This window comes from Nuphar pumila, chromosome 7 (genome assembly GCF_984573655.1).
Source record: "Nuphar pumila chromosome 7, dmNupPumi1.hap1.1, whole genome shotgun sequence".
Lineage (NCBI taxonomy): Eukaryota > Viridiplantae > Streptophyta > Magnoliopsida > Nymphaeales > Nymphaeaceae > Nuphar > Nuphar pumila.
Genome location: NC_143255.1, coordinates 12,568,091 through 12,588,921, shown reverse-complemented (window position 1 = coordinate 12,588,921; position 20,831 = coordinate 12,568,091). Strand labels below are relative to the sequence as shown.

Below are 20,831 nucleotides of genomic sequence, written 5' to 3'. Positions count from 1 at the left end.
CCGGAGCTTCTTTTCACATGACCCCTCATGAAAATGCATTAACCAATGTGCACACCAATTCAAAAATGTCTTGTGTCTTTACGGCCGATGGAACTTTTCTCAAAATAAATGGTGTTGGAACTCTTGATTCTAAAAATGTTCAAAATTTCCTTGTTCCAAAAGTTAGAATAGTTCCAAAATTAAATCTTAACCTCTTTTCCGTTTCTCAAATAGCCGACCATGGATGTGAAATATCTTTCTCATCCCAAGGGTGCTTTGTGCAGGATCTCCGGTCCGGGAAGCGGATTGGGCAAGGCCATAGGAAGGGAGACCTTTATTTTATGGATAATTTAATGCTTCCAAATACCTCATTTTGTACTTATGTCCAAGACAAAAATATTGAAACTTGGCATAAAAGGCTTGGACATCCAAGTTACTCTAAAATGTATCTTTTTCCTTTTGGACACAAGTTTTGTAAAGAAAAAGATATCAATTGCAAAGATTGCATTTTTGGCAAAATGAAGTCTACTCCTTTTCCTATTAGATCCTTTGTGACTACAAGACCTTTTGAATTGGTGCATTCCGATGTTTGGGGGCCATCTCCGGTTCTATCTAAAGGTGGTTATTCATATTATGTTACTTTTATTGATGATTATACTAGATATGTATGGATTTATTTTCTTAACTTTAAATCGGAAGTTTTTAACTTCTTTAAAGAATTCCATGCAAAAGTTCAAAATCAATTTCAAAGTCAAATATCCATTCTTAGATCCGATTCGGGTAGAGAGTACTTATCAAATGATTTTCAATCATATCTAAAACAACATGGCATTTGTCATCAAAAATCTTGCCCAAGAACTCCTCAACAAAACGGTCTAGCGGAAAGAAAACATAGGCATATTTTGGAAACCACTAGATCCTTACTCATTTCTAAAAATATTCCTAAAAATTTTTGGGCCGAAGCCGTGTTAACCTCCACCTATTTAATCAATAGGATGCCATCTTCAAAATTGAACAATATCTCTCCTTATGAAAAACTTTTTAATATGACACCCGACTACAATCGTCTTCGAATTTTTGGGTGTAAATGCTTTGTTCTTTTACATAAAAGAGATAAATTGTCACCTAAAGCAATAGAATGTGTTTTTTTAGGATATGGTGAAAATCAAAAAGGCTATAGATGCTTTGATCATAAAAACAATAAGTTATTTGTCTCCAAAGATGTAACCTTTTTAGAAGATGAAAATGAATTTGACATATTGGAAAAATCAAATGAAATTGATTATATGTTTATCAATGATCTTTTAGAAGATTCAAATGATGACTCTTTGAGTCATCCGGAAGTTTTAGAAAACACTCATGATTCTCATGATAATGATGTATTGCCAACTAATGGTGACAATCTCCAAGTATACACTCGGCGTGAGGAAGCCCAACCTATTAGTGCTTTAGAAAGATTTTTGCGGCTTAATGAACCTCTAGAAGAGACCTCCCTTAGGCGTTCTTCTAGAGAATCAATTCCACCTAATAGGTTTGTCTCATATGAAACTCTCTCACCTAAATATAGAGCTTGTCTAATAGCCTTGCATTCTTACTATGAACCCTCCCATTATAATCAAGCAAAAAGTATACCTCATTGGGTTGAAGCAATGAAAGTTGAACTAGATGCTTTAAATAAAGCTAAAACTTGGGAAATAGTTCACCTTCCTCCAAATAAGAAAGCTATAGGATGTCGATGGGTCTACAAAGTCAAAACAAAAAGTGATGGTTCCCTAGAGCGTTATAAAGCTAGATTAGTTGCTAAGAGATACTCACAAGAATATGGCATCGATTATGAGGAGACTTTTGCTCCCGTGGCTCGCATGACAAGCGTTAGAACTTTAATTGCGGTAGCATCATCTAAGAAATGGCCTATATTCCAATTAGATGTTAAAAATGCCTTTCTTAATGGTCAATTGAATGAAGAAGTATATATGGACCCTCCGCCGGGAATCAGTGTTAACCAAGGTCAAACCCTTCGGTTATTAAAAGCTTTATATGGTCTTAAACAAGCCCCTAAGGCTTGGTATGATAGATTTAGTGCTATCATGTTACAATTGGGATTTCGCTCATGTTATACTGACACTGCTCTTTTTGTTAAACGTGCAGGTAATAGTATCATCATCCTTCTGCTTTATGTTGATGATATGATCATTACTGGCAATGATGAAAGTGGTATTCTTAAAGTTAAAAATATGTTAAAACATAATTTTGATATGTCTGATCTAGGTTTTCTCAGGTACTTTCTTGGTATAGAAGTTGCATACTCTCCTCGAGGGTATATATTGTCACAGATGAAGCTTGCTGCAGACATATGTTCCAAATCTGGGATTTCAGATGATAAAAAGGTGGAGACTCCCGAGGTTATCAATGCTAAACTACGACTAGAGGATGGAGTTCTGCTGGATGATCCTACGCCCTACAGGGGCTTCGAAGCAGAAAGTTTCATTGTCTTCTACTGAAGCAGAATACAGGGCTATGGCAACTACTACAATGGAGCTGGTGTGGCTTCGAAGTCTTCTTCAAGATATGGGAGTCGAAATTACCGGGGCTTCAAAGCTTTGTTGCGACAACAAAAGTGACATCTACATTGCCAGCAACCACACTTTCCATGAGAGGACTAAACATATTGAAATGGACTGTCATTATGTACGTGATGAATATCTTCGTGGGACAGTTACACTGCCATATGTCACTTCAAAATATCAACTTGCAGATTTCTTCACCAAAGCCCTGCCTGCTCCTCGCTTCTTGTTCCTCCTTGGCAAACTTTCGGTCATTCCCCCGTAAAGTTTGAAGGGGGGTGTTAAAAATATGTAATAATATACATCTATATATATATATATAAATATAGATGTATATTCAACATAATACCCGATAGGGGTATTATGGTCATTTCACAAGTACCCAATAGGGGTACTTGTTTTATTTCTTTTATTTTGCTGTTTTTTATTTTTGTTTTTTTATTTTTTAAAATGCATTTTGGATACAGAAAAAGGGCCCCACAATGGAGTCGTTGGGGCCCCCAACGGTCACAATTGTGACCGTTGGGGGCTCCCAACGACTCTATTGGGAGCCCCTTTGGTCTCCTTTTCTTATAAATAGGGGGAACCCCCCTTGTATGTTGTATTGCTCTTGAGAGCTCCTCTTCAATAATAGTGATATTATTTTTCATGTGTGTAGCCTTTTTATAAGGCCTTTCGTATATCCCTTAGTGGATTTTCTCTCTTATGCTTGTTGCATTTGTCCGTGTGGGACATAGTGAATGCTTTAGCATTCTTGGATTCTTCCGCATATTTCATTACAGCATTTGCTTAAACACTCTTTGTTTCATTATAGTCAGATCTCTCTCCTTTGTCTGCCGTTGGCTATCCTGTACTACACCTCTTCAGCTTTCTAAGGCAGCATGACTTATTATGTGTAACTAGGCAGTTGAATTGGAGATGTCTGTAATGAAGAAGAAGCAACAGGTTGACTAGGGACATACCCTTCAACTTCCAACTCTACCTGTTCTGCTGAACTTAGCTCGCTTTGGATATTTTCTATGTCAGAGGAAGAGGGAGACTGCTTTGTTGGATGCAACATAGAGAACTCATGAAAGCTCACATCTCTAATGATTATAAACTTAGGAGTTTTAGGGTCATCACACTATAATCTATAGCCTTTCACTCCAGATGCATAACCAAGGAAAATACACTTTTTAGCTCTCAACTCAAATTTACCATCACTAACATGAGCATATGCAGGACAACCAAATATTCTCAAATCGGATTAATCAAGAGGAGTATCAAATCACAACATTTTAGGAATCTTGCACTGAATAGTTGAAGATGAAGATCAATTTATCAAGTGACATGCCATATAGGTTGTCTTTGTTAAATTACATGTCAATGTATATATATATATATATATACTTTTATTTTCTGTTCTATGTAAACTGAAATACCCATTAGGGGTATTTCAGTCATTTCACCCATGTAATAGGTGACAGCCTAGTAGAGGCTTGTCCTTTTTCATTTTCTTTTCTTTTCTTTTTTTCTTTCTACATTTTGTGTACAATATGGCTGTTGGAGCAGCCCAATTAGTTGGTGGTCAACATAAAAAGTATATTCTAAATGTGCGTGTATGTTGTTTGTTGATGATATTGTTTTGATTGATGAGTCTAGAGTTGGGGTTAATGCTAAGTTAGAATTATGGAGACAGACATTGGAAGCAAGAGGTTTTAAGTTGAGTAAGAGTAAGACAGAATACATGGAATGTCGGTTTAGTAAGCAACGAAGTAGTGATGGGAGTGTAGTGAAGCTTGGTGAGCAAGAAATACCGGTGGATGATTGTTTCAAATATTTGGGATCTGTCATTCAAAAGTATGGAGAAATTGATGGAGATGTAAATCATAGGATAAAGGTTGGGTAGATGAAATGGAAAAGTGCAACTGGAGTGTTGTACGATCGTAGAATGCCATTGTGGTTGAAGGGAAAGTTTTATAGGACGACTATTAGGCCCACTTTACTATATGGTACGGAATGTATTAGTGAAAATATATACTTTTTATGTGTTGTGTTGTGTGTGCCTATAACGGCTATTGTGTGCATGTGTGATGCTCTTGAGATCATTCTCACTTTGTATTATCTCTTCGTGAATTAGTGCTTGTGCACTTCTTTTGTATTTGTATTGATTTGTATTGGGATCTTTTTTGTATTTTTGTTTGTTTCATTACATGGTATCAGAGCTACAGGCTCTTGTGATTGTGTGAATTGTGAAGCTTCTCCAAAAATTCGTGATTGCAAAGGAAGGATCCTCTACAAACATTCTCTCTCCATCCAAATGAGCGAAAAAGAACCCGAGACGGTGATTGCCTTCAATTTAAACGACTCCAACAATTTGATGTGGGCCGCCACTATAAAGCATCATATTAAGGGAAATAAATTATGGAGGTATTTGAGTGGTACTACATGTGAACCACAAACTCATACCAAAAAAGATGGTGATCAAGTTAAAATTCTTAATAACGAAGAAAGAGAGATTGCACTCAAAGAACATCACATCAAGGTAGAAGATTGAGAAAATGAAAATGCATAAATTCTTTCTTGGTTTCTTAATAGCATGAAACTCAAGATTGTGGCAAGCATAGTCAAATTCAAAAGGAAAAGTGAGGCTTGGGTTTTTCTCAAGCATATGTTCGTGCAAAAAGATTTGGCACAAAAATATTTTCTTCAAGAGAAAAATTGAAGTATTAAATAAGGAGATAAGAGTGTGAGAGATTACTATAGTATACTCTCACCTCTTTAGGATGAATTAGCATTGCTTGAGCTTAATTGGAAAGGTCACACTATTGAAATAAGGCAAAAGCAACTTGTGGAAGAACATTTGTTTTCTTTCCTATTCGGGTTAAGACCCGAGTTTGAGCAAGTTAGGTTTAATATCTTGCATAGGACCGAAACTACTTCTCCTGATGATGCTCTTTGAGAGATATACCAAACTGAGACTCGACTTGGCATGACTAAGGGAAGTGAGGAGGTTCTTGTCGTATCAAGACCCAGCAACAATGTCAAAACATATAAACCTCTTCAATTTTAGAAAAGTAACAATGGAGGAAGAACATATAACCATGGAGGAGGGAGAAGAGTTATTTGTCATTTTTGTCAAGAAGTAGGACACATTAAATCAGAGTGTCTCAAGCTCAAAAGAAAGGTAGGAACCATTGAAGAAACACCACCCAAAAAAGGTGGTGAAGGTATCATGAAAGAAAGAGACCTTAAGGATTCTATTAAACATCTAACGAAAGTGTTTCAACTATTCTTTAAGAATTTCTCCACATCTACTTTCAGTGTTGTCGTATCTACTTCCTCTCCTCTAGGTACACTTTCTTAGATTCTTGACTCTGGTGACTCTTTTCACATAACTCCTTTAGAATCCCGCTTATCTGAATGCACAAAATCTTTTTATAACTCTTGTGTTTCTACGACCGATGAAACTAATCTAGAAATTAAAAGTATTGGAACATTTTCAAACATTTCAAAAAAAAATCAAGTACCTAAAGTTAGAGTTGTTCCAAAACTTAACTTAAATTTATTATCCACCTCTTAAAATTCAGATTATAGTATAAGGTCTCCTTCTCATCAAAAAAATGTTGGATGTAGGATCGCCAATCAGGAAAGCTGATTGGGAAAGGCAATAGGAGGGAAAACCTCTACTACATAGATTTTCTTCATCTTTCCTAAGAATCATTTTGTAATTTCGTTAAGAAAAAAGATATTTTTGTATGGCATCAAAGATTAGGTCATCCTAATATATCTAAGTTAACTCTTTTTATATTTTTGAAAGACCCTTGTAATAAAGAGTTTGTATGTAACAAATGTATTCTTAAAAAAATGAAGATTCCTTTTGGCCCTAGAACTTTTATCTCTTCGAAGCCTTTTGAACTTATGCATTCAGATGTATGAGGACTTGTGCTAGTCATGTCAAAAGGAGGGTTATCTTATTATGTTATATTTATTGATGACTATACTAGGTATACTTGAACTTTGCTTTTCTCAAAAAATGTTCTAAAAAAAATTTGGGCTGAAGGTGCCTTAACTGTGGTATATCTTTATTAACTGAATGCCTTCAGCTCCTTTACAAAACATATCTCTAGTTGAAAAACTATATTAAACTTCTCCATATTTAAAAATCTTAAGAATCTTTGGATGAAAATGTTTTGTACTTAGTGATAAAATAGACAAATTATCTCCCAAAGCTATTGAATGTGTGTTTCTTGGTAATGTTAATAATAAAAAAGGATACAGATGCTATAATAAGAAAAATGACAAACTATATGTTTCAAGAAATGTTAACTTTCTCGAAAATGAAAATGGTTTTGATTTTGAAAAGCCTAAGGATAATTTCAAGTATTCTTTTTTGTTTGACTTATTGTCAAAGAAGTTGTCTGATGAAATTATGCACAATAATGATCATGATGATATGCATATTGATGACTTTGGTGTTCCCATGGAGGATACCCAGAATCATGATCATCCACCATATGCACTTAACCTCTAGACATCCTGAAAGGTTTGTGTCATATGAGACATTTTCACAAAGATATAGAGCTTATCTTTTGTCTATTCACTTTTTTTATGAACCCTTAACCTACAATGAGGCTAAAGAAATTCACGAATGGATTGATGCCATGAGCTTAGAACTAGGTGCCCTTGGGAAAGCCAAGACATGAGAAATTCAACCATTACCTATAGGAAAAAAAACCATAGGATGTAGGTGGGTATGAGTAATATATACCATAACCAATCACTAATGAACCCTTGGTTATTTAAAACCATAACCATTCATTTTAGTAAAATTGACCAATCTGCCATGTAAATAACAAACCTGCTTTATGAAAAGGATTTACAAATGCCCAAAAAAAATTTAATTCTGCCCGAGATCACGAGAATAAGATGTCATTTGAACAAGTCATAAAGTAAAATCTTTTTTGGCCTCCACTACACAGCTTTTGGTTTTACAAGATTTGGGGCAAGGAATTGCAAGCATCAATGTGCATGTGCTCAGTCACATATCCATAAATTACCATGGGAAGCTAGTTATCTAGGATTTATCCCAAAGGAACAAATTTTCTTCTGCTCTCACGGAGCGGATTATGCTACAAATCATTAGAAGAGTCTTGTCTATCCAATAATAAGAACACTTTAAAGAACCAAACGTTCAAGACACCTGTGTCTAAGACAAGACTTGCATATAAAGTTCGGAGCATTGTTGTTAAGTACTTGCACCTCAAGATGAGAAGCTTACACCTCAAGGCAAGGCATATGCCCTATGACTTGAGGAGCAAGACGGAGGTGCAAGGGCTTGTGAGGCGTGCACCTCAAGCCCTAAAGCGCAGGCCTCAACTTGAGGTGCATACCTCACGTGAGGCATGCGTCTCACTCCCACAACCATCGTTGAACCAACTTTTCAAGAAACAATGAGGACTCCCTTTCTTCTTCTCTTTAAGATGGGTTAAGTTGCAATATCAAATTTTTTTACCATGTCCAAACCAGGGTTACCGGAAGTGCCCTTAGGCATCTGAAAAGTGCTTCAAAAGCACAAAACACAATGCATCTGAAACGCGCGGGAAAGCACCCATTTTAATTGGGAAACATGCTTCTCTTTTTTTTACCAAAAAAAATAAAAGAAATCGTGTTTTTAACGAGGAAAAAATGGTCAGTTTTGAAAATTTCGTGAAAAAAGCCCCAAGTCGATAGGGTTTGTGTTTCGCTTTCACTTTCATCGCAACTCTCTCTCTCTCTCTCTCTCTCTCTCTCTCTCTCTCTCTCTCTCTCTCTCTCTCTCTCTCTCAGTGATCTCTATTTGTCTCTCTTCTCCCTAGCTCTTGCTCTCTTTGTCTCTCACTCTCGCTCACTTTGTCTCTCTTCTCCCTAACTCTTGCTCTCTCTCTCTCTCTCTCTCTCTCTCACTCTCGCTCTCCCTGTCACTCACTCTCTCTGTCTTTTACTCTCTCTCGCTTTCTCAAACTCTCACTCTCACTCGCTTTGTCTCTCGCTCTCCTTGTCTCTCACTCTTGCTCTCTATCTCTCAAACTCTCCCTCTCTCTCCATCTCTCACTCTCGCTCTCTCTGCGATGCTTTGGTCTAAATAATAAATTATACCCAAGACTTGCTTTGGCACATATTCTTCTCAAGACTATGAGCATACATATAAAGCATTTATGAAAATAGTGTTGATACTTGATACAATGGTAGAATGGCTTTTTAAATTGTGTTTTAAGTGCATGCATTTGTTGTAATAAGGTCATCGTGCAGACTTTACCATAACAACAATCAAAAGTTCATATGATACTTTGTTTTCTCTTGTACACAATAAATGGGTTGCCATTTGGTGGTATTGCACAGAGGGTGCACATGTTGAAGCACCTAGAAGTGACATGCCTGCAAGTAGCCGGTATGTATCAATAAAAATAATATATCTTGCTATGCGGTTGTGATTGAAGTACCTAGGCATCATAGCTGATGATGGTTTAGTTGGCTGGGTTACTTTTTAGGGCACGACTCTTTAGTCCTCGTGAGAATCATCCTCTCGCATGAATGAGAGTGATTTTCATATTGCTCCATTTTCTCATGTGTAAGCAATCATGAGAAAATGGGGCATGAGAGACTTTTAGTTTATCTACATTTACAAATTTAACGATATCTCCATGTAATCTTTTAGTTTATTGATTTTTGTATCTTATGCATACACAACACTAAGCATATATAAGCATTATTCAATTACAACACATAACACATCATAACTGAATCTGAATAACAGTTGAATTTCATAAAACACATTATCATAACATGTCATTATTAAACATCATATTATCACATGCATGCTTTAACATAAACAATAAGGATAAACATAATTGTAATAAAAGTAAAGTGATCCTAATTATCTAATTAATTATTTCTCTTGTTTAATCTTGTAGGCAGCTCCAGGCGAAATTCTTCATCTAGTCGAGACCATTCGGCCATTTATTTTATTATGTGTGTTATTATAACCCGAATGACTAACTGAATTGCAACCGAAAAGAAAAACGTCTAACAACCAAGAGAAAATCTTCTAATGGTGGCATAAAATATGATTGATCATGTAAAAAGACTTTGCAGGTCAAAAGAACTACCACCTAGGCTACACTGTAGTTTGATTCTCACTTACTCCCAGGACTGGAGAACCAAAGGAGATGCCTCACTCTCCAAACAACATAATGTCCTAGAAGTTTATACCCTTTACCCTATCTAAGGTAGACTTGGAAAGCTAAATCCTGAAAATTCTTGTACCCCTTTCCAAGTACTTGGAACCATCCAGTATGGGATTATCTTTAATTAAGACCATAGGTTAATGATATTTATTTTTTTATAATTTAGGGCATAGTCAACACCCCATCAGGTTCTCACAATCCCTTGCTCACATTTGAGTAAATCAGCTTGCATGTCACACACATGCCTTACAACATAATGATATCATATGACCTTATCCCCACAGTTATGCACAAATGCAAGGTATATTCATATGAGTATATGCAACACATTAATATAGGCTCTTAAGCACCAACCGGTTCCTTGAACTATGAGCTTACACAAGCAATCAATCATGTATCATGCAATTTATATATCATGGTATATAACAACAACAATTAAGTATTATGATACATGCACATAAATCATGCCATAACATACATTGCATATCATACACATGTAAGCACATAAACAGATTATGTATTCATTTGAATAGGTAAATATCATTTAGCACATGTATAATCAAGATATGGCACATCATAAACATTATTTAAAACCCACACATAGGTCTCTAACCATTAGTACAACAAACAACAAACAACAACAACAACTACGTCTTCATCCCAAAACAATTGAGGTCGGCGATATGAACCAAAAAAGAAAATCATTCTGGGTCTTTCACATGAATCCTTCTCCTCCAATCATTTCTATCCAATGTCATATCCTCGGTGAGGTTCAAAGTATTCATATCCTTTCCTATCACCTTCATCCATGTCTTCCTAGGCCTACCCCAACCTCTTTTAACTAATATATTTTCTCATTTCTCCATCCTTCTAACTGGAGCATCATTAGGCCTTCGCCGAATATGTCCAAACCACCGTAAACGATTCTCTCTCATCTTATTTTCAATGGGTGCAACACCTACCTTCTTACGTATCTCCTCGCTCTGAATCTTATCTTTTATTGTATTTCCACACATCCATCTCAGCATGCGCATCTCAGCTACACTCATTTTTTGAATATGATATTTCTTGGCAGCACAATATTTCGTACCATATAGTAAAGCGGGCATAATAGTCGTCCTATAAAACTTTCCCTTCAACCGCAATGGCATTCTACGATCGCACAACACTCCAGTTGCACTTTTCCATTTCATCCACCCAACCTTTATCCTATGATTTACATCTCCATCAATTTCTCCATACTTTTGAATGATAGATCTCAAATATTTGAAACAATCATCCACCGGTATTTCTTGCTCACCAAGCTTCACTACACTCCCATCACTACTTCGTTGCTTACTAAACCGACATTCCATGTATTCTGTCTTACTCTTACTCAACTTAAAACCTCTTGCTTCTAATGTCTGTCTCCATAATTCTAACTTAGCATTAACCCCAGCTCTAGACTCATCAATCAAAACAATATCATCAGCAAACAACATACACCATGGCACATTTTCTTGAATTGATCTCGTAAGCTCATCCATCACTATAACAAATAGGAAAGGGCTTAAAGCAGATCCTTGATGTAACCTAACCGTTATAGGAAAATTGGTTGTCACCCCTCTACAAGTGCGAACATTGGTTACTACTCCTTCATACATATCTTTAATTATACTAATGTACTTGAGAGAAACACCTTTCTTCATCATTGTCCACCAGAGAACGTCCCTAGGTACTCTATCCTATGTCTTCTCCAAATCAATAAAAACCATATGCAAATCTTTGTTCCTCTCAATAAGTTGTCTAAGAAGATGTATAGCTTCCATAGTTGATCTTTCAGGCATAAAACCAAATTGATTCTCTGATATCATGACAACCTTCCTTAACCTAGACTCAATCACCCTCTCCCAAAGTTTCATAGTATGACTCATGAGTTTTATAACACGATAGTTTGTGCAATCTTATATATCACCCTTATTCTTATATAAAGGCACCAAAGTATTCTTCCTCCACTCATTAGGCATCTTATTTGTCCGTCAAATCTTGTTAAAAAGATTTATCAACCATTCTAAACCTTTCTCTCCCAAGCATTTTCAAGTCTCGATAGGTATACCATCCGGGCCAATTGCCCTTCTTGATTTCATTTTCTTCAAAGCCTCTGCAATTTCTTTCTTTTGAATCTTGCGCATGAAGTCACGATTCATCTCATGAAAATGAATGGAGAAGTCTCTAAGATCCTGAGCATGACTTTCATTAAAAAGCTTATCAAAATAATCTTTCCATCTCTCCTTAATCTTCTCGTCTTTGACTAAAACCCTTTGCGTTTCATCTTTGATACATCTAACCATACCCAAATCTCTCGATTTCTAATCTCTCATCTTTGCAAGCCTATAAATATCCTTCTCGCCCTCTTTGGTATCCAACTTGTCATAAACCTCCTTATATACCTTATCTCTCGCGTTCTGAACTACTTTTTTAGCTTTCTTCTTTGTTATCATATACTTCTCTAAATTCTCATTATCACGACTCTTACTTAGATTTCTATAACACTTTCTTTTAACCTTAATAGCTAATTTGACATCCTCGTTCCACCACGATGTATCCTTACCTAGCGGTGCACCGCCTTTAGACTCACCCAATACCTCCTTAGTCACTTTTCTCATGCCACCCGTTATCTTATTCCACATTGATTCTGAATCTTCCTCGAGACACCAATCAGCTTCCTTAACTACCTGCTCTACAAACATTCCTTGTTTAGCTCCTTTCAGTGCCCACTACTTAATTCTAGGATCTATCCTATGTCTATCCCTTTTGCGGCATTGTCTAATTCTAAGATCTAAAATTAAGACTCTATGTTGTGTAGCTACACTTTCTCCCGGTATAACCTTACAATCGATGCAACAACCCCTATCTCTCTTTCTAAGTAGGAAAAAATCTATCTGACTCGTATTAATCCCACTTTTAAATGTTACTAGGTGAGACTCCCTCTTCCTAAACCAAGTGTTTGCTAAGATCATATCATAGGACAAACCAAAATCTAAAATCCTTTCTCCACTTTCGTTTCTTTCTCCTATACCATAGCCTCCATGGATACTATCAAATCCATCCCTACTAATGCCTACATGCCCATTAAGGTCACTGCTGATGAAAAACTTTTCTCCATAAGATATCCCTTGTACTACTCCATCTAAATCTTCCCAAAATTGATGCTTAATGGAATCATCTAAACCTACTTGAGGTGCATAAACACTAATAATATTAATAATATCCGTACCTAATACTAATTTAATAAGTAAAATCCTATCACCCTTCTTACGGACCTCAACTACATTATCTATAAACTCACGACTCATAACAATCCTTACTCCATTCCTATTTCTATTTATTCCTGTATACCAAATCTTATATTCTCACCTACACATTTGGTCTCTTGTAGACATAAAATATTAATCTTTCTCCTACACATAACATCTACTAACTCTACCAACTTACCAGTTAAAGACCCTATGTTACAAGTGGCTAACCATAATTTTATGGTCTTGGGCTAACTTCTTTACCCCCACCCGTCCAACAAAGTGAGGGAACCCTTGCCTATTTGACACCACACCCGGGCGTCGGTGTGACGTGTCACTTCCGGGCGACGACCTAGCAACCCTTTCCCATTTATCACTGCCTCCGGGCCTATAGAGTACAGCGCGTCGCTCAGTAGGGAACGCCCCAACGAAATTCTCATACTAAGTTTTTATGTTGGCTGTCACAGGCCTACCACAACCCTCCTCCTTTATCCGGGCTTGGGACCGGCAGTGTATAACTAAACAGTTATACACAAGCGAAGCTGTCTCTAACCATTAGTGTGTCCTCATTATTCAATTCTGGAATCAAGACTTGTCCAAGTGGGTCCTCTTTCAAAACCTAAACACATATACCACAAGAGTTCCAACTCGAAACTAAAGGGACTAGTCGGTATAAATTTGGTTTCGGTCCGATTATAGTGGAAAAAAAATCTGAAACTTTAACAGTAGATGCAGGGATGTGTTATCTAAAAATAGTTATAAACCTTGCCTCAATTGGAGTTCAGAGCAGGGAGAAATAATTATTTTATTGAAACTGATTTTTCTGGTTTAGTCTCTCAAAAGAAGCCTCAAATCAGTAACCTTACATAATCATAAAAATTCTGTAAAAATTACAATAGATAGAGGAACATCGAAAACCATCTCTCACACAGATAAGATCCAAATGCCATCGAAGATGTGAATTAAAATTCACAAACTGCGGCCTATTTAGGTTCTTGGATAGGCTAAGCTTCAGATATTTTTAGATTCCTAAATTAAATTTCGTGATTTTTAACTCACAAACCATAATTAATCTATGCATCAATTTTTTATTGGATGTTCTTCAATATATAAACTAACATACATAAACTTTTTGGCCTCAACCATAGTACATATTAAGAGAAATAAAATCTGCAATTCATAATGATCGAAATACAGGATGTCTATCAAGACAAAAATCTTGTTCCAACTTTCAGAGACCGTAACTTCTTATCTGGAACTCGAACGGAGCAAAAATTTCTTTTGGGACTTCCTCTATGAGTTTGAAACATCCCTCTAAAATTTGGAAATCTTTGCCCAAGCTGTTTGAGTGTACGATAACGTTTTTGAAAAGTGTTTGAGACCGTGAAAAACAAGACAATATACTTTTTCATGAAAAATTATGTATATTTTATAATTTTCACAAAATAAACCATATAAACATGATTTTCATGATTCGATTAATCATAATACGATCAATAACAACTTACACATGCATCCACATGATTTTATGCTATAAACAAATTAATCGAATATATGAAATCGAATTTGAAACACACAAGAAACCATTTATTTCAAAAACAAGCTCTCCTACACTAAAATAAATATCTCAAACTAAAAATAAATTTTGAATTGAATACAAATCATGCACATGTATATATATATATATATATATTAGATCTAACATATTAGATAAAACATAGGTTGATCATGCATAAATTAAATACATATCATGAACAAAGTCACAAAACTCATAATTTTTCTGAAAAAGTCTCCCATAATCCCTAATCAGTATGAACCTTATAATTTTATTTATGATATTTAATTTCAGCCACCAATAAAAACAAGAATCACACATGGATATGGTTTAGATCATTCAATATATGCATATAAACATGAATCATAATAGAAAATAATATGTAAACTCAAATTTTTTTTAAAAGAAACCTGAAATCTCCAAAATTGATTTTTCATATTTAGGATTTTTATTTTATTTTTTAGATTTTATTTGATTAAACACTATAAATATCAATTTCAATATGATTCAAATATGTTGATCACATCAAACACATATTCAATATAATCTGAAAATATAAATCATGATTTTTACAAACTACGAACAAGATATAGGATTTTCTTAGAAAAAGTTTTTGGTAAAAATCCATCAGGAGACCCATAGCCTTCTAAAATCATGAGATATCAACCCAAATACATTGTTTAGGACTGCTATCATCCAATATACATGTATGAAAATTTAATCTAGCATGCATATGCACCATTGGTGCTATGCACGTACACAAGTCAATGAAATCCTACCTCGAAAAGGCAAAAAACACAATACCGAACACCAAAATGGAATTCTGACATCGTAGAGGATCTCTCGTCTCTGTTTCACACTATGGAGGTACATCCACACCAGATACAAACCTCCAACCTTCTTCAATGGAGGTATAGACCTATGAGAACATGAGGTAGAAATATAGAAGAGAGAGAACTTGTCAAATTAATGTGATGGGAGGAGTCTCCTCCCTTACCCCAAACTCTATCATTTCAACCCCATAGGTTTTTTAATTAGATATGTAGAACTTCTCATAATTAAGTATTTAATTAATAAAATAAAATGAAAGTGTCACTTGACATCCCCATATAAAGTCTTACATGGAGTTTGGTGACAGGGCGACCTTCCAGGAGGCCGACAGACATGAACACTCAACGAAATTCGATGTTTAAATAGTCAATTTGATAGCCCTTAAAATGTAGATCATCGTGATGGTCTTAGATTCAATCGTATATACATGGATCAACCGAAATATAGTTGACACTGAAAAATGCTAATTTTTGGCATATAATTAGGCATGAACTTCGGATGACATTAAAATGCTCACATCAACACCAATTTGGTCATATAGATAGTCGATTTCAATGCCCTCAAAATGAGAAACATCAAGGTCAAATCTAATTTAATAGATTAGCTACCAATCAATTGTAATTTTTGTCAGAACAATAATAACGTTATTTAGGGCATCCCATACTTGGGTCCTCACTAGGTTCAAATACCATATTAGACCCAACTAAGTTCCAAATGGGTATTTAAACATAGATTAAAATTAAATACCAATTTAAATACTTAATACAATTTTAAAATACCATTAAGTGATTAAAACTAAATTTTATTTTTATTTTTTTAATAATCATAAAAAGTTTATAAAAAATTCTTGGGTATTACAGTGAACCTCATCATGTTCTTGAAGCTTCACTTCTTCATGGTGGGGTTCGCCCCACTCACCTCTACCTTCATTGGCAACTCCGCTTCCATCCAGGAGATTATCTAGCGGGTCAGCAAGTTGTTCACCGCCATGTTCCTATTGGATCCTGGTGATGAAGACGAACTCGGTCCTGTAGAGCAGCACCCACAAGGAGATAAGCAATGACTTGCCAGAGCTTGAGAGGGCAAGGAGGATCCACATTGTGATGTCGTTCATGGCCACAACCGACGTCGCCATATGGTCGATGTCGGTGGTGGTGGTGGGCGAGGACAACAATGGAGGTGTCCTTGACAGTGGTGGTGGTGGGCGAGGACAACAATGGTGATGTCCTCGATGGCGGTGGCACTCATCATGAGAAGCGGCAAAAACTGCAAAGGAGGGCAGTGAGCTCCAAAAAAGCGACATAAATTGTAGAGGAGGTCAACAAGCTACATAGAGGCGACAGTGCTCCCGTGAGAGGCAGTGGTGCTCCCATGAAAACCGATGGAACTGTTGAAAGGTGGTGGAATCGCAGGAGGCAGTGGAGATATAGAAGAATCCCTTGTTGCTGGTGTTAGGGGCAGGGAAGCATCCGGAGGTGGGTGAAATGACCAAAGATGGTGGAGATACCCTATTAGGTGGTTGCATCGGAACCCACTACGACGGCCGCAGACCAACCTGTGAAAGAAGAGGAAAGAAAGAAAGAAAAAATCAAAAAAAAGAAAGGGAGAAAGAGAAGGAAAAGAAAGAGAAAAAGGGAAAAAAAAGAGAGAGAAAGGGAAAAATGAGAGAAAAAAATGAAAAGGAGAAGAAGAGAGGATGGTTAGGGTTCTCGATAAACACTTTTTAAAAAAAAATTTACTATCTTGCCCCCTTCCTTTTTTGGTTATTTCCATTAGTATCCTTTTATTAAGTTTTATTACCAATATACCCTACTCTTTTCAGTTTATTCTGCCTGTGCTCTTCTGTTTTTCAAACAGGGGCCTTTTTTTGGGAAAATTCCATAATCAATCTTGTTTCTCTTACAACCTCGAATAACAAGTCATTTGATTTATTTCTTGAAAAAGGTACGCTTCTTAATCAAATTTATTAGTTTTTTTTATGTATTATTTATTAAATTCTTGCATCAAGATGCATTTGTTAAATGGTTACAATAGGAATATGAATTATGATTTTTTCTTGATATATTATTTATTAAATGTATGCAACATGATGCATTTGTTAAATGGTTGCAACAAGACATTTTTATTTTGTCAATGATAATATAAATCTTATATTTTGGTAAATTAGGAAAAATATAATTACATTTTCACTTTCCTTTTGATTCTTATTCTCTTCACACTCATATCCTAAGTTGTTTCCTTCTTCGTTCCCCCTTCGAATCCTAGTTCACTTCTGGTTTGCTTCCTAGGTCGCTTTTGGTTCTTTCTCTTCTCGCTTTCGAGACAATTCTCGGTTCGCTTCGAAGCCGTCTTGCACTTCCCGGTTCTTAAAATTTTAGAAGTGCCTTGCTTCTCGAATCACTTCCCGCTTTCGCTTCCTCGACTGGCAACTTTGGTCCAAACTCACCACATCCATAGCACTTAAAAGGCTGAAAAGGTATTTAAAGGTTTCTTGAATTTTCCTAGTTTGACCACTTCCGCTTATTGTGATTTTGGGACCCATGCTCAGGATCACACTAGGTCAGATCTAATATTGATGCGATTAGGGAACACAAACAATCAAAATATCACCAATAAAGAAGCAAGCAATCACAAGACACAAGGATTTTACGTGGTTTGGCAAAACCGCCTACATCTAGGGGAAGAGTACCAAGAGCCTTTATTAATATAATCAATCATTGATACAAGAGAGAATAAATAAAGCTACAAACGAGAACAATTGCACCTAATGTTCGACCCACAAGAGGATTAATGTGTGCAGCCAAGACCTTCCTCTTTGTCACCAAGAAGAAATCAATGTACCCTTCTCTCCCTCTCTCCTTCAACCACTTCTTTCAATATCTAAGAGAAGCCCAAACCCTAAGCGCAACACCAAGAGCCAAAACCCACTCCCTCTTCTTCTCAACACCAAAGGCCAAAGAGAAATGTCACTCACATTTGTGAGAGCATAAAAACCAAGAGAGATACCCTCTATTTCAATTCCCAAAGGTAGATAAATGTCACACGTTAAGGTGAGAGAAACCTCCAACTCTTTTTTTTCTTTTAAACTCCTTTTACCTAATTCACCAAGGAACCTCATATGATTCATATTTCCCATCTCATATGGGTTTCTAAAATGAGCCCAAAAGGGACTTCTTTATGTGGCAAGGTGGGTCCCTCAACTAGTACTTTACTTCAATTTTGTTTAATAAACCATACATAGTCAACTCACCATTTATATAACACCTCCCAAAGGTCAATTCATCAAAAAACTCAATCCTGACTACCCATAACCTTGCCTTAGATATCCCATTATAGACCACCAATAAACCTTACTACTTGTTGCCACTAGGCTTTTCATAGTATTCCCTTTAAATGTAACTTTGGTATTTTTAGAATGACATTTAATCATGTTTAGGCAGTAAGAATCCGAACTTGTTCTTCCAAGGCTCAACGGTTGTCTTGTTGTTGTTGTTCCTGATCAATCATAAGTTGTACCATGCTAATGCACCTCCTTGAGCTTGTAAACCTTCTTAGCTTCCCAAATATCTATGCAGTCAAAAGAATCATTCTACCTCTAAAGGTCATCTTAAAAATCTTTTCTATGTAATTGACCATGGAAAGCAATAAGATCTACTTTCGTTTTGTGCTCTCTTTGTTTCTGATTTCTGCTATCTGCCAAGTGATCCTCTCTCTGTTCTCCAAGAATGAGATTTTAAAGGTTCCCGAATTCATTTCAAAGAAAATCCTGAAACCACAAGACAACCCTTGAATTTACAAGGAATAAAAGAAACCAAAAGCAAATCCAAAGAAATTTAATTTCATTCATGAAAGAACCTAGTTGGTTAAGGATCCCTTGGGACTTATCTACAACTTCTACTTAATCACCAATACTGCCTAACCTTTACCATTACTTACGTTCTACATAATGAAGAAAATGTCAATGTTGTATCTTTTATTGGCCACATTTATGGTTATTTCGACCCACATTTGATCATATCTTAACCTTTCATATATAAGACAAAAAAGCCAAGTATTTTACATGGAAGAACCACAAAAAATAGCACATGCATTCAAATTATTTACACAGTTAATCATATAATCAAGAATTTATGTATGCAATCAGCCTAGAGATTAGTGACATAATGAAACTGAAATTTTTACTGTGGGTATAAAACTATAAGAATCTCAAAGGGGGTATAGACATCATACATCATTAAGCCTCTCGCTTCGCCTCTTGTCTGGAAAGATTGCTTCAAAAACCCGCCCCCGGTCGCGAATGTACTGGTCGAAAGGAGCCTATAGGGATACAGAGCACATAACATGATTGAACGAACAGGAATTAGCAAGTGGCAAGAGAGAGAGAGAGAGAGCTATACTTGTGGGGATTCATAGAGTGGGAGATCGGTGGTAAGCTTGGAAGAGAAAGAGGAAAGCTTGTTCTGCAATTGCATCCTCACATGCTGACCACGGGATGACGTCACACCCAACATCGACTCTGCCTTCACTTTGGGGCCTGAAACACGTCACCATCCCTCTTCTCATTCTTCACCAGACAATTGCAGAATAAAAAGAAACAGACAAAGAGAGAGAGAGGGAGAGAGAGAGAGAGAGAGAGTTGATTACTGGAAGAGAGGAAAGAGTGAATGTGGGCGGTGAGTCGTGCGCCTGAGACTGAGACGTCGCCCATCGCTGTCCAGCTCAAGGAGACAGAGTTGGCATAGGCATGCTCTCAACCCTCTCTCCCTCTTGAGAGAGGGAGAGAGAGGATAGGATTGAGGTAGAATTTGTGGTCTAACAGCAATATGGCAGTACACGCAGAGAGAGAGAGGATAGGATTGAGGTAGAATTTGTGGTCTAGCAGCAATATGGCATTACACGCACTCATAAAGGTACAGAACCCCACCATCAGCAAATCTTGGCGGTCCATCTCTCTTGCACGTAAAGAGTAAGGGCGGAGAAAAGCAAGCCCCATTTTATTCAACCCATCAATGGCGTCATGTCACATCAGAAGAAGACGAAGAAGAAGAAGAAAGACCAGTTCTCGCCTGTTCTCAAAAGGGTGGGTGTCTGTTTCAGGCGGCAGCAACTTCCACGTACGTCACAAAGATACGAGATACGCCACGCGGGTTCGAATTCGCAAGTTCAAAAACTTTTTGGAAGAGAAAACACGGGGACATCGAATTTTTTATTCAACATTAAATTCAAGTTATAAGATATTCAAAACTCATGAAATTGAAAAGTACTAAAGTAATGGTACGTGTCAAATGTCCGTGTCAATGTGTTCGATCGTGCCTCTAGTAGGGCTGATAAACGAGCAGAACGAGCTTGAGCTTGATTGATTATTGTGGCGAGTTAAGCTGAACTTGAGCTCATAATTAATTAAACCAGTCAAGTTAGAGCA

At 36.5% G+C, this 20,831-nt stretch overlaps 1 protein-coding gene across 3 annotated transcripts in view; it reads right to left on the bottom strand.

Moving 5' to 3' along the window:
* LOC149831175 (uncharacterized) overlaps positions 1 to 20,245 on the bottom strand; it is a 31,845-nt gene extending 11,600 nt beyond the window's left edge. The window contains exons 1-3 of one of the 3 annotated variants that reach the window (XM_090013715.1): positions 20,054 to 20,245; positions 19,807 to 19,943; positions 19,640 to 19,726 (exon numbers count right to left, since the gene is read on the bottom strand). In XM_090013715.1, coding sequence (XP_089869841.1) covers positions 19,640 to 19,726; positions 19,807 to 19,943; positions 20,054 to 20,117 — 288 coding nt within the window. In that variant the 5' untranslated portion in view covers positions 20,118 to 20,245. The remainder of the gene's footprint in view (positions 1 to 19,639; positions 19,727 to 19,806; positions 19,944 to 20,053) is intronic. The other 2 variants (XM_090013714.1, XM_090013713.1) reach the window with 2 other exon arrangements.
* Between the last annotated feature and the right edge of the window lie 586 nt (positions 20,246 to 20,831).